We start from the raw sequence: 19,827 nt of genomic DNA, 5'->3' as shown, positions 1-19,827 counted from the left end.
TTTAAATTGATACAGTTCATTCAATGCTACAAAAGCTGAAATTGTCTGCACTCTTTCAGATATAGGTACTTGCCAGTATCCTCTGAGTAAATCTATCCCAATACAGTCCACAAACGTGGAATCAGACTTTGTAACTGCATTGATTTTGCGACTGTACCCAATGGTTGTGTGGACTATCTGGCTTTGGCACATTACAACAGGTGAGATCCAGTCATTGCAACTCACTCCAATTATGTTGTCTTGCAGCATGTGTGTAATCCCTTTTTGAACTTGTGCCAGCTTTGGAGGATTAAGTTTATCAGAATGTTGCTTAATTGGAACAGCATTTCTTAGATCTAGATCATGTGTAATTAGATTAGTCTATCCCAGTGTATTCACACATACCTCCCCATGCATAGCAATAACTCTTTCAGGTCGTTTTAATTTTCCTCTGGAAAGTAACTCAATTTATCCCGAAGGTTTTGGTAACTTGCTCATTGGACAATCTAATTTGAGGTCTGTCCAATTCAATTTGCAGAATGTCTTCTGAACTTGGATCTTTACTGTGTTGTAACCAGTAGCATATTTTCCTTCTACTTTCCTTCCCTATCAAAATACCTTTTGAGCACATTCACAAGACTCCAGACAGACATCTGTGTGTCATATCAAATATCAAGTCAAAAGGAATTGAGTGAGGCGAGCTAAGATCCACTAAGCTTTTTTTTAAAAAAAAAAGGTCACCTGGGAAGTAACACTAAAACCTTACCTCCATTAGCAAAATGGTGAGTTTTTGATTTTGTATTCTTTGTTTCATGGTATGCAGTGATAATTTTAAATACCGTCGAGGCAACTTCACCCACTCTATTTAATCATTCCCTAAAATTTGACTCAATAGTTCAAATGTGGCCTCTGAATTCTGACTCACCAATTTCTCCTTAACCAATTTTAGTATTCCTCTCTCTTTATGCTCAAAAACTAATTCAAATGGACTGAATTTGGTAGATTCATTTGGTGAATCTCTAATTACAAAAAGTACAAACAGAATCCCTTTATCCCAATCATCTGGATAGTCTTGACTACAAGTCCTTAAAATGGTCTTTCATATTTGATGCCACCTTTCTGCCGTTCAGGATGGTATGTGTGGATTTAAATTATTTTATTCCTAAGCTGTCCATAACTTCCTTGAATAATTTTGATTAAAATTTAACACATTATCTGATTGTATTGGAATAGCCCATATCTAGTGAAATATTTCAGTAACTCTTCTACAATCCTTTCAGTTGTGATATTGCATAATGGAATGGCCTCTGGAAATCTAGTGGACTCAGCAACTCTCCTGCTGTTCAGATGCTACCCGACTTGCTGTGCTTCTCCAGTGCAGCTTTTCGACCCTGACTCTCCAGCATCTACAGTCCTCACTTTTTACTACATCTATTATTGTTAACAAATACTGATTCCCACTTTTTGTTTGAGGTAGGGGTCCGACACAATCAATTAAGACTGTAGTAAAAGGTTCCTCAAATGCAGGAAAAGGTATTAAAAGGTGCAGGTTTTATTATTGCCTGTGGTTTTCCACTTACCTGACATGTCTGGCAAAATATAACTACATTCTTATGCAGTCCAGGCCAATAAAAATGTTTGTTTTATAGCTTGAGTTTTTCTTACCCCTAAATAACCTCCTACTAGTAATTCATGCGATAACCACATCACCTTTTTTTTTATATAACCTTGTTCTACAGGTCAATGCAACAATGAGGGCCGAAGGACCTCTACTGGGCTGTAATGTTCTATAACCCACTGGTAATAAGTGATGAACGTCTGCCCAGTTCTCATCTGCCTTAATATGTAATGTTCTCCATTTCCTCATTAAAACATCAATTTTAAGATTGAATCCCTGAGTATTACTCTCAGGTTCTTCTTCCATGTATGCTTTTTGATACAAATGCTTCAGTTGTTCATCTTTCTGTTTTAACTCAGTTAATTTCTGAACTAAAAATATCCACATTGTCCCCCACCTGTTTCTGTTTTGTCTCAACCATTTGATCAACATGGTTTCTGATAAGGAGATTGAAATATAGAATTATCTGTATTCGTTGATTTCTACTGCTGTTTCGGCTGGTGACTTTGTGACCTTATTACCACACAGTCAGGAAAAGTCCTAGGATATACTTCCTGCAATACCTCAGTTGCTTGACTTTCCACAGGCTTTTCAACCACAGTAGGCAGCCTTCCTACTTTGACCAAGCTATATCATTAGTAAGGACAAATTGTATTCCTAGTGCCAAGAGTTCATCCAGTACTCCTACTACCACTTCTCAATGGACACCCTAACCTCATTTTACACAACTGAGCACTTCTTATCGCACTGAATTCCAATTTTTTGGCAGTAGTCCGTCTGAATTACATATTTCATTTCTCAACAAAGATTGAGATGATCCCATATCTTTTAACACTAACTTCTTTACCTGCTGCTCCTGGCCTTTGCAAGTCAACCTTAACTTTGCAAGTAAATGGTTTAAGATCTGGCACTTCCTCCAAAACCAACCTCCAGGTTGTACATTCTGGTCCAACATTTTAGCCTCCACTGTGCTTTCCTTCACCACTTCAACAAAATTCACTCTCTTCTCCTGTTTTCCTACATCCATCTTCCCAGTGCTTTTTTTAATCCACCAACACTGATTTCATGTGGTACACTTTTATTGCAGTGGAAACAGTGCAGCTTTTCAACTTTTCTTTCCCCTTCATTGTTTCCTTTATACCCTGTAGTAAGTTATTTTTATCTTCACTGAGATATACCTTCCCCTTACCATATGAGGATTTCTCTTTTCCCCAATTTCTATCCCTAATAGTAATTGATGTTAGAAGCCAAAGTTTGATTTATGAATTAAAACAACATTCGCTGATGATTGAGTTAACTCTTTACTCTTCAGAGTTCTCACTATTTCAGGAAGTGAATTTTTGAACTCTTCCAAAATAGTCTAACAACAAAATATGTTTGATCTATTTTCAAGCCCTTATGCACCTATCAAAATTGCTTGTTTGATCCTTTCAAACGCAATGTTTGTTTCACCAGGGTTCCTCCTTCAATTCCAGAGGTTGTAAGCTTCTGGTATAAGCTCAAATGCATTTAAGATGGCTTTGGTCACCTCAATTGCCCCAAATACCTCCTGTGGTAGTGATGCAAATAACTCACTAGCTTTTACCTAACAGTTTCGATTGGATCAACAAAATCCACTTGGTCACTGGCCACTTCAATTATTTAACCACCTTCTCAAATGAGATGAAAAAGGCTTCTACATCTTTCTCATCAAGTTTAGATAATGCTTGGATATATTTAAACAGATGTGGCGGCATTTCGAGCACCAGCTCTTCATTCCTGCTCCTTGGATGCTGCCTGACTGGCTGTGCTTTTCTAGCACCGCATCTTTTGAGTCTGATCTCCAGCATCCGCAGTCTTCACTTTCACCTATATTTAAGTAGATCCTCTTTAAGCGAAACAATTTATTTAAACACCACAGTTGAAAAATGAGCAAAAATAAAACAATTTGAAAACTCAACCAACTCGATACCAGAACTTAACTAGGGAGCTGTTCCATTTCCTGTAACATCCCATAAACATACTCCTTGACAAAAGGTGAATTCAAACGCAGGTTCATACAGGAAGAAGAGGAACCATCTGCTGAAGCTTGCAACTTTTCTCTGGACTGCAGCAGCTTCTCTGCTACACCTAAAAGAAACTGGAAAACAAAACTGAACTGGGAGAACTGACCACTCCCCTGCCATGTTAAACTAGGGTCTTTTCTCACATTTTGGCAAATCCATCTCTGGGTTTTAATAAAAACCCAAGGACAAAATAACTTAAGAAGCAGCATCACAACTTTGCCAGGCAGAATGCAATACTTCTTTGTATCTCTCTAACCTACACTTTCCTCTCTACGTCTTATGCTCTGACTTCCTCATTAGTCAAGAATCTGCATATTTTTAAAGCTGATCCTCCACTTCGCGCTGGAGAGGAGACTGCCACATGCTCCAGACCCTCAGAATTTTAACGTCAATAATTTCTGGGTTGAAGGGGTCACCTTATTAGGAAAAGATGAACTCCAGTCCACTGATGCTGACAAGAGGAGAAAAAAAAAAACAGGTAGAGATATGGAAATAGACAAGTGGGCGGCACGGTGGCACAGTGGTTAGCACTGCTGCCTCACAGCGCCAGAGACCACAGCTCAATTCCCGCCTCAGGTGACTGTGCAAAGTCCACACATTCTCCCAATGACTGCATGGGTTTCCTCCGGTTTCCCCTCTCAATCCAAAAATGTGCAGGTTAGGTGAATTGGCCATGCTAAATTGCCCGTAGTGTTAGGTGAAGGGGTAAATGTAGGGGAATGGATCTGGGTGGGTTGCGCTTCGGCGGGTCGGTGTGGACTCATTGGGCAGAAGGGCCTGTTTCCACACTGTAAGTAATCTAAAAGGTGCTGTGCTCATCTAAATCTACAAGTTGACACTGAAAGTGTGAAGTTTTGCATTTTAGAAAGTCAAATCAAGAGTCAGAGTCCTACAGCATGGAGACAGGCCCAAACTAGACATGCTGACCAAAATGTCCATCTACGCTAACCCCATTTCCTTGCACGGCCCACACCCATCTAAACTGTTACTATCTGTGTATTTGTCCAAATGCTTTTTAAATTGTTGTTAATGTATCTACCTCAAACACTTCTGCTGTAACTCATTCCAAATGTGTACCACATTCTTTGTAAAAAGTTGCCCCTCAGGTTCCCTTTTAATTTTCCACCTCTAACCTTAAACTGATGCCTTCTTGTCTACGATTCCCCAAATCTGGGAAAAAGACAGAGTGCATTCACCCTATCCATGCAGCTCATGACTTTATATACCTGTATAAGGTCCCCACTCAGTCTCATACATTCTGAAGAAAAAGTCCAAGCTCTCTCTGTAAAGCAGACCATTGAGTCCATACAATATCCTTGTAAATTTCTTCTCTACTTTCCAGTTTAATAACATTCTTCTTACAACAATGTGACCAAACCTGAACAAAATACTCCAAGTGCAGTCTCACCAACATCCTACATAACTGCAACACAACTTCCCAACTTATATTCTCCATGCCCTGATTGAAGAAAACCAATGTGCCAAAAGCTTTCTTCACTCCCTGTCTGGACTCTACTTTCAGAGTAACCATGCATCTGAACACCATGATCCCTCTATTCCACTACACTCTAAGGTGCTATTATTCACCATAAAACTCCTACCTTGATTTGACTTTCCAAAATGCAAGACCTCACACTTGCCTAAATTAAACTCCATTTGTCATTTCTCAATCCATCTCCCCAGCTGATCAAGGTCCTGTTGCAATTTCTGATAACCTTCCTCACTGTTCACAATACTGTCTATTTTAGTGTCATCTGCAAACTTATGTCTTGCACAGTCTCACCCAAATCATTAATATAGGTAACAAATAGCGAAGGGCCCAGCACCGATTCCAAGCACTCCACTCGTCACAGGCCTCTCATCTGACAAGCATCCTTCCACTATCACCTTCTGCTTCCTACCCTCAAGAACCTCATTGGATTCACCCCAATCTCAGAATTTGACATCTCTCTTATTTTTAAAGATGCCGTTTCTTTTTGACTCTCATTTCTGGTAAGTTGGGCTTCCTCTTGACCATCAACTCCTGGTCGCTGATTGGAATTAGTTAGTATGGCAAATGGCGATTTCTTAAAACAATTTCACACAGCAATGCTGTCCCCAGAAGAACAGACAAATTGCCCATTTCTGTCTTGAAATTATGACCCAAGAACTATGGGAAAGTCCGAAACCACAAAATTCAACTTGAAGCCAGCCAAACCACCAATCTACACTGGTTGCATGCCCTTGCATTTTTTTTCCTAAATTACTTTATCTATCCTTCCCAACAATATTTTGTATACGCCAAAGCTAGAGAGTATATTCTTTATGGTTTTACTCTGACTAGATGAAGTACATTAAACCTAACCTCTTTGTTAAAGATTAAGAAACCCTGCAAATCTGCCCGATTATAAAAAACTCAATTCACTACATGCAAATGGATCACTGGATTTTTTCTTAAAGATTAGATTCCCTATGGTGTGGAAACAGGCCCTTCGACCCAACAAGTCCACATTGACCCTTTGAAAAATAACCCATCCAGACCCATTTCCCTCTGACTAATGCACCTAACACTTGGCAACTATATATATTTTAAAAACTTCTAATATAGTTAAAGGAGTGCAGTGGGACAAACAAAGAACAAGATGTCTACCACTTAACCACTACCAGGTGGTCTACACTAAAGCACAGATTTCAACATTCACTAGTTTGGCATGCCCTCTCGTGGCACAGTCAGTCAGTCTCCCTACTCCAACACCAGAGAGGGGGCTAGGTTCAAATCTTGCCAGCTCCCGAAATATTTCGGAACAGTGATTAGAAAAATAAAAGGTCAAATTTTTTAAAATTAGCTTGGTCCAAGTAAACCGTCAAGAATTCTGCTCATGTTAAATGGAATTTTAATCTGTGAAGCTCCACCTCTTTCACTTACTTGACTTCTTTGGTCTCTGCAAAGCTGACTCTTCGAGAGCTCCTGCGAAGTTTTCCCACAGGCTCCATCTACAAAGCAGGAAAGAAAGAGATCAGAACTAAATATTCTAATTTGTACTTCTGATTATTTGTATACTGGTATTTCTGACCACTGAAAACATTACACCCATGATAACATTAGATTATTATTATTATTGAATGTTAAATACTTAGTAGTTGAAGGTAATAAAAGAAAGCAGATATTGACTAATACTTCTTAATTATACTGAGATGTGTAGAGGCTTTTTTTTTCATAGAATCCCTACAGTGTGGAAACAGGCCATTACGCCCAAGACACCCAATGATTTTATGGTGGGACAATTGTGAACAGTGGAGGACTTTCAAAGCAATTTCTCAGCAAAAGTACATTCCAGTGAAAAGGACGGACTGTAAGAAAAAGGGGCAATCTGCTATGGGTTTCTAAAGAAATAAGGGAGGCTATCAAATTGAAAGAGAAGGCATACAAAGTGGCCAAGATCAACAGAAACTAGAAGAAGATTAGGAAAATTTTAAAGCTCAACAGAAAGCCATAAAAAAAAAGATAGCACTTACAAAACTAGCACAAAATAAAGACCGAAAGCAAAAAAAGGTGTCTATAAATACATAAAAATGAAAAAGAGATTGGCTTTAGGGGATGAGAATAGGCATTTAGTTATGGGATATGATGAAATGGCCGAGGCATTGAGTAGGTATTTGTGAAGGTCTTCACAGTGGAGGACAGTAATATCATGCCAGTAATTGACAAAGAGACAAAAGTACTTAAGGACCTGGAAACAAATCAATATTATGGAAGAGGTAGTGTTGGACAAGTTAATGGAGCCAAGGATAGACGAATCTTCTGGCCCTGATGGAATGCATCGCAGCGTACTAAAAGGGGTGGCAGCACAAACCACAACTGCACTTGTGGTAATTTTCCAAATTTGGCTGGACTCTGAGGCAGTTCCAGTAGATTGGGAAACAGCAAATATGATGCTACTGTTCAAAAAGGGAGGTAGTCAAAAGATGGGGAATTATAGACTAGTTATCTTAACTTCTGTAGTGGGGGTGATGCTCAAGTCTATTATCAAGGAAGAAATAGCAAGGCATCTAAATAGAAATTGTCCTGTTCTGCTGACACAATAGGTTCGTGAAGGGCAGGTCATGCTTAATTAATCTTTTGGAACTCCATTAAGACATTATGAGCAAAGTCAACAATGGGAACCCTGTGGATGCAGTGTATCTACATTTCCAAAATACCTTTGTCAAGGTGCTGCACAAGAGGCTGCTGCATCACATTACCGGTAAAGTATTAGCATGGATGGAGGATTGTTTGACTAACAGAAAGCAAAGAGTGGAGATAAATGAGTGTTATCCTGGTTAGCAATCAGTAATGAGTGGTGTGCCTGAGGGATCCATGTTGGCACCACAATTATTCACAATTTGTATAGATGATTTGGAGTTGGGGACCACGTGAAGGATGTCAAAGTTTGCAGATGACACAAAGATGAGTGGCAGAGCAAGTGTGCAGAGGACTGTGAAACTTTGCAGAGGAACATGGATATATTGAGTGAGTGGGCAAAGGTCTGGAAGATGTAAATAAATGTGAAGTCATACATTTTGGTAGGTGTATCAGTGAAAAGCATTATGACTTGAATGGTAAAATATTGCTGCACGTTGCTCTACAGAAGGACCTGCACATCCTTGTGCATGAATCAGAGGGTTGGTGTGCAGGTACAACAAGTAATTAGGAAGACAAATGGAATTGCTCAAGGGATTGAGTTTAAAAGCAGGGAGGTTATGTTGCAACTGTACTGGGTGCTGGTGAGGCCACACCTGGAGTACTACGTGCAGCTTTGATCTCCTTCCTTGAGAAAGGAAGTACTGGCACTGAAGGAGGTGCAGAGGTGGTATAGCCTCAAAATTAGAGGGATCAGATTTAGGACGGAATTGAAAAAGGTATTTACCCAGAGGATTGTAAATCTATGGAATTCCCTGTCCAGTGAAGTATTTGACATTACTTAATAAACATTGTTAAAGCTAAGAGCTTTTTTTTGAACAATACAGGAACTAACAGATATGGTGAAAGAGGGTGGGTAAGTGGAGCTGAGTGCACAAAAAGATCAGCCATTGAATGGCAGAGCAGGCGAAAGGGCCAGGTGTCCTACTCCTAGTTGTGTTCTAAGTTCACAACAACCCTTCAATGAGTAACCTACCCAGACACATTCTCCTATTATATTACTCTACATTTACCCCTGACTAATGGACCCAATTTACACATCCCTGAAAACCATGGGCAATTTAGCATGGCAAATCCATCAAGCCTACACATCTTTGATCTGTGGGACGAAACTGAAACACCCAGAGGAAACCCACGCAGATATGGAGAGAACGCGCAAACTCCACATAGACCGTTGCTGAGGCTAGAATCAAACGCAGGTCTTTGGCACTGTGAGGCAGCAGTGCTACCCGCTGAGTCACCCATATTTTGTGATGCAGAGGTCCCTACCATCAATCCAAAAGACCTTTGTTTCAAGTCCCACCTGCTCCAGAGTTATATCCTAACAAATCAGAACAGTTTGACTAAAAAAAAACAAACTTAGGTGTGCAGTGGTAGCTTCCCTATCTCTGGAAGATAAGGTTCAGGTTCAAGTTCCACCTCCCCTGAAGGGATGTCATAACTTTCTGAACATGTTTTTAAAACAAAACTCTTAAATGTGAATAAAGAGTCAGTCAGCACTAAGGTGGACTATTTTAGAATGGAGATACAAGCTCAGTGGCAAACAACAGAAAAATCTCAAACATTCGAGTCTTATTGTATTCTTCTTCAGACTTGAAGGCCTTCTAACCCCCCTGGTGAGAGAAGATGGTCACTAAAAAGTGAAAGCTGGAAATGAAGGTTTATTTTCAGATAGAAAGTTAAAAATTGGAGGTTTTTTAATTAAATAAAAGGACTGCAACTGGAGAGATTAGATTAGATTACGTTACAGTGTGGAAACAGACCCTTCGGCCCAACAAGTCCACACCGACCCACCGAAGCACAACCCACCCATACCCCTACATTTACCCCTTACCTAACACTACGGGCAAATTAGCATGGCCAATTCACCTGACCTGCACATCTTTGGACTGTGGGAGGAAACCGGAGCACCCAGAGGAAACCCACGCAGACACGGGGAGAATGTGCAAACTCCACACAGTCAGTCGCCTGAGGCGGGAATTGAACCCGGGTCTCCGGCGCTGTGAGGCAGCAGTGCTAACCACTGTGCCACCGTGCCGTGTTTGAAGAAAGATGACAAACCAGGTATAAAGATGACAAGATTTCATGCTTTCAGGAGGTGGAATCTTACGACCAATAGGAAAATAAAATCAATGTATGGACATGGGTTCCACCCCAATTGAAGAGAAAACAAGGATGGGCCCAGGCACTTTTCTTCCAGCCAGAAACATGATCAGCTGTATTCTCAGAACTAGGAGTCAAGCAAATGGATAGTGGAGGAGGTTTGAATAATTTTAAAATTAATGATTAAAATTTATATGAAAGATGACTCATTGCAAGTCTGAGATTTGGCCACATTTCGATAATTTTAGAAAACTGGATAGAATATGCTATATGGAGTTTAACCAATTGTATGCAGATTGAAGTGATTCGACTAGAAGAAACTGAAGACTGCAGATGCTGGAGATCAGAGTCGAGAATGTGGTGCTGGAAAAACACAGTCGGTCAGGCAGCATCCAAAGAGCAGGAGAGTTAATGTTTTGGGCATAAACCCTTCATCAAGGAATGATGAAATGGTTACCCATAGTCTACAGCAAAATGGAGCTGTTCTCTCAAAGAGACTGCTGGTCATGTTTTACTGCGAGGGTCACCACGCTTAGGGCAGAACAGTAGGTTGAGACAGAGGGTTCTTTATGGCAACCACAGCCCGAGTGGGATTTGAATCCACACTGTTGGCATCACTCTGCATTGCAAATCAGTCAAGTGAGCTAACTGGCCCTCAAACATAGTGTTTCATAACATATCTGAACAAGTTGATTAAAACATACTTGTGTGGAAGCTCTTGTGGTACAATGGCAGTGTCTCTGTCTGAGCCAAGAGGCTTGTGTTCAAGACTGCCGCAGTGGTGTGCCTTAACATCCTAGAAAATATCAACTCACTTGTGTACTGGGTTTTGTGGTGCAATGGTAGTGTTCTCACCTCTGAATCAGAATACCCAGGTTTAAGCCCCACTTATGTGGGGTGTTACAGCCTATCTGAACAGGATGATATAACTAACCTCATGTATGGGGCTCTTGTGGCACAATGGTAGTGTCCCTACCTCTTGTCCAGAAGGCTTGGATTGAAATCCCACTTGCTCCAGTGATGTATTACATATCTGAACAGGTTGATTCAAAATAGTTATTGAATCAGAGGAGTCAGAGAGGTACAGCATGGAAACAGACCCTTCGGTCCAACCTGTCCAGGCCGACCAGATATCCCAACCCAATCTAGGCCCACCTGCCAGCACCCAGCCCATATCCCTCCAAACCCTTCCTATTAATATACCCATTCAAATGCCTCTTAAATGTTGCAATTGTACCAGCCTCCACCACTTCCTCTGGCAGCTCATTCCATACACGTACCACCCTGCGTGTGAAAAAGTTACCCCGTAGGTCTCTTTTATATCTTTCCCCTCTCACCCTAAACCTATGCCCTCTAGTTCTGGACTCACCAACCCCAGGGAAAAGACTTTGTCTATTTATCCTATCCATGCCCCTCAATTTTGTAAACCTCTTTAAGGTCACCCCTCAGCCTCCGACGCTCCAGGGAAAACAGCCCTATCCTATTCAACTTCTCCCTATAGCTCAAATCCTCCAACCCTGACAACATCCTTGTAAATCTTTTCTGAACCCTTTCAAGTTTCACAACATCCTTCCGGTAGAAAGGAGACCAGAATTGCACGCAATATTCCAACAGTGGCCTGTGCAGCCGCAACATGACCTCCCAACTCCTGTACTCAATACTCTGACCAATAAAGGATAGCATACCAAATGCCTTCTTCACAATCCTATCTATCTGCGACTCCACTTCCAAGGAGCTATGAACCTGCACTCCAAGGTCTCTTTGTTCAGCAACACTCCCTAGGACCTTACCATTAAGTGTATAAGTCCTACTAAGATTTGCTTTCCCAAAATGCAGCACAGTCGCCCAGGACTAGGGCACACCATTAGATTGGAAATGGCAAACAATAGTTTCCATAGAAGCATTCCAATCTGAATGTGTTCTTTGCTAATGCACTTAAAAATCCTATCCATATACCAATTTAGTCACTTCAAATGGGCTTCAGTATGGCTCGTGGCACCCACTTGTGTAGAATCAAATCATCAGTATATGTAAGCTTAAATACCTCTCCTCTGCCAATTTGCCCATGTTTTATTTCCCTTGTCACAAAGCCAGCTATGTCACAATTTTGTTATCTGTAATCCTAACAGTTCAGTAGATTTGCTTATTTTGGTAATTCCTTGTTACCTTCTGGCTGATATCAGCTTCTTTCAAAGTTCGAAGCGGGCTCCTTGAAACTTTCAAAATCTTGGGGTAGGGAGAGAAAGAAGAATAGAATATTTTATACTTAAGATTCCAAGACAGATGGATCAACATGGGTCAGTACCTAATTTGACTTAAAATTTAAAAGACTAGCTATAATTTTAAATGGCATCATATTGCTGTTTAGGCCTTTTACACAAAGCAGCTTTCAGTAACTGCAAATCTTTGCGCAGTCTAAATTGGTACAACTGAGAAGACAGCGGATAGTCAGAAGTATCAGTTCGAACTGGAATTGACAATAGGCAAGAGCTCACTTAAAATTGTGTTCCTTTAACCTGCCATTAAAAAAACTCAGGACAACTCAAAACACTGAAGATATATTGCAGTTTCACAGATGGAGCAAAACGTTGATACATAGTTGTATTTTTTTAAAAAACCTAACAGTGGAAAGATCTATTTCAATACATCAACTGAGAGAACAAGGTGACCAGCAATAGTTAAATGCTAATATATTTTTTAAAAATTCTAATGAGTTTAGCATTTCAGTTTATGTAATTAACCAAATAGGAATATTGGTAGCCATATTTAACTATCATATTGAGATACGCTTCATACTGGTGCAATATTGAGCTGATTTTATGAAACCCTAGTTCTCATTGTAGATGGACAAAGTGAATATATTTAAAAATGTGAATATCAATGAAAACAAAGTAATTCCTTAGAAGACAGCTGAAGCAAACAATCTGACAGGAAAACATGACATTGTAGCCAATAATAAACCTGCAAGAAAAAAAAATGTAAATACCATGCTAATTTTGGCTGCAAATGGTCACGTGCCTTAAATGTTAGTTATCAGGATAGGCTAGAAGTGAAACGGAATTCCCAATTGTTCCTAATTTTTTTCTCCCCTTTTTGAAGTTGGTTGTCTGGTCATCCTCCTAACTAAAATTTCCATTCACATGATTACAATGGAATATGATTAAAATGGCTTTTGAAATATATTTGCATGGTTTGCTTAAAGTCACAAATGTTTCGATGGCGATATTCATTTTTATAAAATCGGACATAAAAATGTTTGAAAACTGAATGATTTCCAGCTAATGACCACAAAATAGGTGGATACTTGATGTCTCTATCACTGAATTAACTTAGATGTCCTTTGTATCCTAGTATTATATAATCAACCTGCTTTTATACAATTAATGGTGCAGTTACAAAGGACATTTCATCAACAGATACTTAGAAATATTTTGCATGTTTTTATAGCTATTGATGGACTAGTGATGAATGTTAAATAATCTGTGTTACAAAGCAGTTTTTGTAAATTTGCTGTAGAAATAAAATATTTTTGCTGCTTTCTACTCGGAGGTGAAAAAGAACAAAATGAAAAAACATTCTTGCATGTTTTAACGAACTGGAATTTTGATCAGCGTCATTGTTTTGTCTGTGCACGCTGAGTTCTGCAAATGACTTGCACTGTTTAAAGGTCTCATCAAACTTGTAACACTACATGTCATTGTGCCTCAGGTACAGGTTGACATTTCAACAAGAAAACTGCCTTGAACAAAGACTTTTCAAACCTTCAGATCTTCACATTCAAATAAGACAAACCATCACAGCTACAATTAAAAACTCAGGCGTTGTTAGATCTTTTGCAGTCATGTTGTGGCCTCTTAACTATTTTTTGCAAGCTGAAATCGAGATTTCAAATTGCTATCACTGCATATTTAATTAAATTTCAACAACGTGACAAAGAAAACATACCTCAGTAAAAATAACTTGGAAATGCTGAAAAGGAGGTTGATGTTTTCAATTGGATTCTTTACATGCTGACTGTCATTTGTGAGTAGACAAACAGGAAGAACATACCTCCCACTTTGTATCCTGCAATAATTCCAGTACATTTACCCAATTTCTCTGTCACATCTGCTCTGTCAAGGAGACATTCCACTCCTAAGCATCCAAAATGTCAACCTGTTTTAAACAACATGCTTTTCCCTGTCATCCAGGCAACCCTCCACTGTACCTCCTCCATTCCTCGCTCCACTGCTCTAAACTCTATTCCTGCCTCCCTACCACCAAATGCAATAAGGAGAGGATCCAACAATCTCCATATTCAACATATCATCCTCTAACACTTCTGTCAACTCCAACTAGCGTTAGTGGGCGGCACGGTGGCACAATGGTTAGCACTGCTGCCTCACAGCGCCAGAGACCCGGGTTCAATTCCCGCCTCAGACGACTGTCTGTTTGGAGTTTGCACATTCTCCCCGTGTCTGCGTGGGTTTCCTCCGGGTGCTCCGGTTTCCTCCCACAGTCCAAAGATGTGCAGGTCAGGTGAATTGGCCATGCTAAATTGCCCGTAGTGTTAGGTAAGGGGTAAATGTAGGATTATGGGTGGGTTGCGCTTCGGCGGGGCGGTGTGGACTTGTTGGGCCGAAGGGCCTGTTTCCACGCTGTAAGTAATCTAATCTAGACCTGACCACCAAGAACATCTTCCCCTCCCTGCTTCCCCCAATGAATGGTCCCTTTGTCACTCCTTGGTTCACCCCCCCAGTACCTTCCCCGTAATAAGAAAATGTGCAAAACCTGCCAGCACAACAACCCCCTCACCTCCATCCAGGGCCCTGAACAGTCCTTCCAGGTGAGATAGAGGTTCACCTGCCTCTCCCACAACCTGGTTTACTGCATTTGGTGCTCCAAATGTGGTCTTCTTTATAGCGTTAAAAAACGCTAACCAGGTTAGTCCAACAGGTTTGTTTAGAAGCACTGCTTCTTCATCAGGTGGTTCTCTACATTGGTGAGACAAATGTAAACTAAGGACATTTCTTCGAGCATGTAAGCGGGCCTGCAAGGGCCAGCCTGAGCTTCCAGTCTCTGCCCATTTCAATTCCCTTTCCCATTCCCTCTCCGACATGTCCATCTTCAGCTTCATCCATTGCTACAACGCAAAGTGAAAGAACACCACCCTATCTTCCCCCTGTATAGCCTACAGCCTGGAGGACTAAACATTGAGTTCTCCAATTTCAAATAACATCCCTTTCCAGCACCCCTCCATTCCACTGACCAACCACTCCTTCCAGATTCCATGCTGATTTAGTCCTCCCATCAAACAACTTGGTCATACCAACTATTAATCATTACCTTGTGACTCCACCCCTCTCCCCACCTACCCCTTTATCTGCAACTCCTCCTACCCCACCTTCATTCCTAAAGGGTTGTATTCAAAGTTGAGTATACCAACTTCTGATGCTGCCTGGCTTGCTATGTTTTTCCAGTCTCCCGTTTGTCTACGTTGGTTTCCAGCATCTGCCATTTTTTCGTCTTTGACTGTCACTTGTGATGTACAATTCAGGAATGTAAGCACAACAAGAATTGCACGTAAAACATAGTGAAGATTTGAATTCTTTTTGAATGCATCTTCGGTCATGAAAAGATAATTAATACCTAAATCAAAAACTTACACCTGATTGTCTTCTCTTGCATTTCTCTTCCTGGATTTCAGCACTGAAAAGTAAGAAAAGGATAGCTTTAGAACTAATACAAATTCAACACTACTGTGATCTTTTTGAAGTCTCTTCATTTGGTCAAAAAGATTAATTTTACAGTGGTGAAAACTGGAATTTTATATTTGAACGACTTTGAAAAATTCATGACATCCACAACAGCCAACATTCGAACATTTGGTTTGGCAGACTGATGTGGCAAGTATGGAAAAATACTTTAAATGAGAACTTATAATATGAACTATTTACATTTCTTTTCAAAGACTGAATATAATGGAAGAGAGAAGGCAACGCTTTGTCTTTAGACTTGGACACCAAAACAGTGAGATACAACTAGAAGAAAATATTTAAGTTTAGTTGGGAAGTCCTAATGGAGGAGGTGTTTAACACATCCATAGGAGAGGAGCTTCCCAGCAGTCATCTCTTACTATCCCAAAATCTGTCACCTTAAGAGTATAAGAGCAATGGTGTTTAAAAAAAAAAAACAGGAAAATGAGCAAAAACAGTGCAAAATCTGAAAACTAAATCATTGCGAAGCCTAACCAAAAAAGCAGAAATCGATTTTGCTGGTGAACTTCATATATTCATCAAAATGAACTGCACCAGAAATCAATAACTTTTTTCTACCTTTCCAATGCAAATAGTTAATTCAAATGAACAAAATTGTTCTGCATCAACAGCAAGAACATGTAGGTATAGCACTGACCTTGTGCGAACAGCTAGCTTATATACTGCACAGTAGCAGTTCTTTAAACCTAGACATCTTTTCTATTCATTGTACATTTCCAATGGCCGAATATTAGATTGCTCCAAGATTATGTGCTGAACAATTATTGAAATGCTAATAAATGCTTTAATGTATTAAAATTACAACATGTTTAAAATCAAACTCCAATGAATTTTACAGACAAGATTTCAAAGGAAGTTTGAATATAGCAAAGGTGTAGCCGTTCAGAAGAAGTAGATCCAGACAGCATATAGGAGACAGCTGAGGTGTTGGTATCTGAAGATGAAAATGTGGACACTGGCAGGTGGCCAAACAGACACAGCTTGACTGACAGATTCATTGATCTTAATTTGAAATCTGCACCATACAATCAAATTACAAGGCTGATCATCAAATTCAGCATCAGGAAAAGGAATGAAATTGGAGATATGCCATAAACCTGGAGAGGGGTCAGATTTATTCTTTGGTTTGCTCATGTTCAATTGCAAAAATATTCCAATTCATCCATCATAAGCCTCAGGGAGGAGCAGACTGACAGATTTGCATTAATTGCAACATCAAGGTTGATAGTTGTGCAAAGCTACAAATGGGTATAAGTGGTAATGAATCTATACTTGTGAACAGCATTGCCAAAGGATGTTGTACATAAATCAGGATCATTCAAGGGGCCCAGATTTGTACCATGGATTTAACAGAAAATACAGAATGGATTTTAGGAGATAAACTGGACAAATTGATAAAGATAAGCGTACCAAGACAACAATGCTGTTGAGATGGACACAAGGAAGAGGTTCCATATAAGAACATTGTATTGATCAGGACAAGCATCACAGCAATCAATAATATTGTACCACTCTGGTGTTGGAAACAACTGGAATATTGTAGTAAAAAGCTCTTTGCGTGCATCAGGATAGAATCACAAGAATACCAAATCACAAGAACAATTTATGTTCTATGAGAAAAGGTGGAGATTGGTTGGCAAGTCTACTTGGATTGGTGAAAAGAAGTTCCCCAAGTCTTTGTTAAGTGCAGGAGGAACATGTCCCACACTCTTTGGTCTAAGGTGCACAAATTTATTACATTTTTCAGATTGATGCATTTGTGCCACGACATTGCCTCAATAGATGACCACATAATAAACAAAAAAGATGTTTAAAACAAGATTGTATTCCAAACCCATTTAAACAGAAATAGTTTGGCAGCAAAATTAGGAATACTAAACAATTGTAAATTTCTTTGAAACTTGGAGTTTGTTCTCATGCATGGCTTTAATTTTGGAGTACTTTCATCCCACAAATGGGAAGAGGTATTTGCATTTGACCAAACACCGCTATATTCAATAATCACAGCACAACAGCATTAAATGAAGAGACCAAGTCCTTAAAAGCACATCTAACCAATTTAGTATGCACCTGTTGTTCAATAACCAAGAACATTGCTGATTTTCATAAGCAGTACAAATATCTGGTGGTATACTTAAAAGCACAAAGAAATTACTGGAATAATTATCCTGAACAAAGCATGAGCAATGTTACGAAGTGAATACTGTCCTTAGTGATTAATTCCACTAGCGCAGTGTTCTGCTTGAAAGCAAGTTTTAAAAAAAACTTCATTAAAATTGTATAAGGGTAATGACCTGCCTAGTGAATGTGTGTTAGGACTGTTCTAATGGTTCACTACATCCATGCATGTGGGCTGTTACAGGTCACAAAAAAGTGATGCAATTGCCTTTGAGTGGACATTGAACCTGTATTATCTAATAATATGATTGAGAGATGGTCTCATCAAAACCTATTCAGGTTCTTAGCAGTTGTGAGGAGGTGTATATTGACAAGCTTCTTTCCCAGATTGATGAGTCTAGAATCCAGGTCATGATTTCAGATGAGAAGAAAAATTAGAAAATATGAAGCTCAATCATGGAGCATGTTTAAAACAGAAATGGATAGATTTTTAAAGACTAATGACATCAAGTGACAGAGATATTATGGGAAGTTGACACTGAAATGCATTGTCTACTATGACCTAATTCACTGGCAAAGTAGGTTCCACTCCTGGTCTATTCTCTTATGTATTGCTGACTGCAGTCAATTAGCCCAGACAAGCAAAACTCCAAACACTTCAATTCCGTGGACTGGGCAACAATTGCTAAACAATGTGTTTAAACATTATAACCAATGACTAATTCAGATCACCGGTTGGGGCTGCAGTGTGGCTTTGTGTACTAGAAGCCACCTATGCTTATACACTTGGCCCTGACCCTTGCAAACAGAAATAACTTGTCCATAAATTGCATTTTTTTCAGCTCAGAGGCTTTTCAGATAGCGATCCCATGGTGCAATTGCCCTCGCAATCCCTTGACGAGACTCAACTTGCCTTGTTTGATTTTAAAAGGAAAGCTCGTCATTTAACAATTCCCTGGCACATTCAGAATGATAATGCGTTGACCAGAGGCGACATGAGATTCAAAACATTCTTCTCATACATTATAATGTGTAGTTCTTTTTGAGATTTGGTCTTCTCAAACTTGTCAGCAGTAGACATGATGGGCTTCCCAATACGTTAGAAATTCCTTGCCTACACTCAGTTAATCTTTCATATAAAGTGCCATCATGTTTATTTCTATAATTAGTTTCAATACAAAGTAACTCATTAAGGGTTCTAGATTTATGCTGTATCTAACTCCGAACCAGGCTCAAATTCTGCTACATAAAAAGGAGTTCTTTGGAGAGTCAGGAAATAATAGTTATATCCAAATATGATGGACAATGGATCACATTTTAATTCTAAACTTCCAGGTGTTACATTTGGCATCCATTTACACTGAAAACAAAAATACTGGCTCCACTGGTTCTTGTCCAAGAAAATATAGAAGTGCACACTTTCACTTCTTCACCTGTCAAATTGTTCTGCAGATATTCCCCACTTTTTCCCCCAAAGGAAATAAATCTTTGGGTTGGACTCTTACTTAGTGCATTTGAATACAAGTGCAGTTGATCCACCAGGTGGAATCACCAAATGTAAACCAAATTTGGAACAAATACCAGTTGTAACAGATAAGGAGGAGAAAACTGCACGGACAAAGTTCATTTGTTTCCATGACCAGCAAATACAAGAACTTTGCTTATAATAATAAAAGAATGGTTAAGTGTTGAACCACTTTGGTTAATCTTAAAAGAGCTCAGTGGGTACATGGCTTACTTAAAATGACAGCAAATCAAAAACAGATGCTAATCAACACGAAGAACATACTTAGCCTCTGGAAATACAGGAAAATTTTCATCCATGGTTTAAACCAGGAACTGAAAACCTGCAAGATGAGAAAGAAATAACTCAATAGGATTCAAAAACAATTGTCTCGGAGACTTCTAATTTCAAGTCAGGCAAACTGTGTTGCAGCACAAAGTCATAGATTTGTGTAGCACAGGAACAGACCGTTCAGTCCAACTCGTCCGCACCAACCAGATATCCCAATCTGGACCCATTTTCTAGTATTTGGCCCTTATCCCCCT

At 39.6% G+C, this 19,827-nt stretch overlaps 1 protein-coding gene across 3 annotated transcripts in view; it reads right to left on the bottom strand.

The window, feature by feature from the left end:
* knl1 (kinetochore scaffold 1) overlaps nucleotides 1-19,827 on the bottom strand; it is a 114,828-nt gene that overhangs the window by 88,595 nt on the left and 6,406 nt on the right. For all 3 annotated transcript variants that reach the window (XM_087990141.1, XM_043698237.2, XM_043698238.2), the window contains 4 exons: nucleotides 19,568-19,625; nucleotides 15,550-15,592; nucleotides 12,071-12,130; nucleotides 6,548-6,615 (listed from right to left, as the gene is read on the bottom strand). In XM_087990141.1, the coding sequence (XP_087846267.1) occupies nucleotides 6,548-6,615; nucleotides 12,071-12,130; nucleotides 15,550-15,592; nucleotides 19,568-19,602 (206 nt within the window). In that variant the 5' untranslated portion in view covers nucleotides 19,603-19,625. The remainder of the gene's footprint in view (nucleotides 1-6,547; nucleotides 6,616-12,070; nucleotides 12,131-15,549; nucleotides 15,593-19,567; nucleotides 19,626-19,827) is intronic.

This window comes from Chiloscyllium plagiosum, unplaced genomic scaffold (genome assembly GCF_037043375.1).
Source record: "Chiloscyllium plagiosum isolate Xiang-an unplaced genomic scaffold, Cpla_swu_hap1 HiC_scaffold_8, whole genome shotgun sequence".
NCBI lineage: Eukaryota > Metazoa > Chordata > Chondrichthyes > Orectolobiformes > Hemiscylliidae > Chiloscyllium > Chiloscyllium plagiosum.
This window is presented reverse-complemented; position numbering and strand designations above follow the sequence as displayed.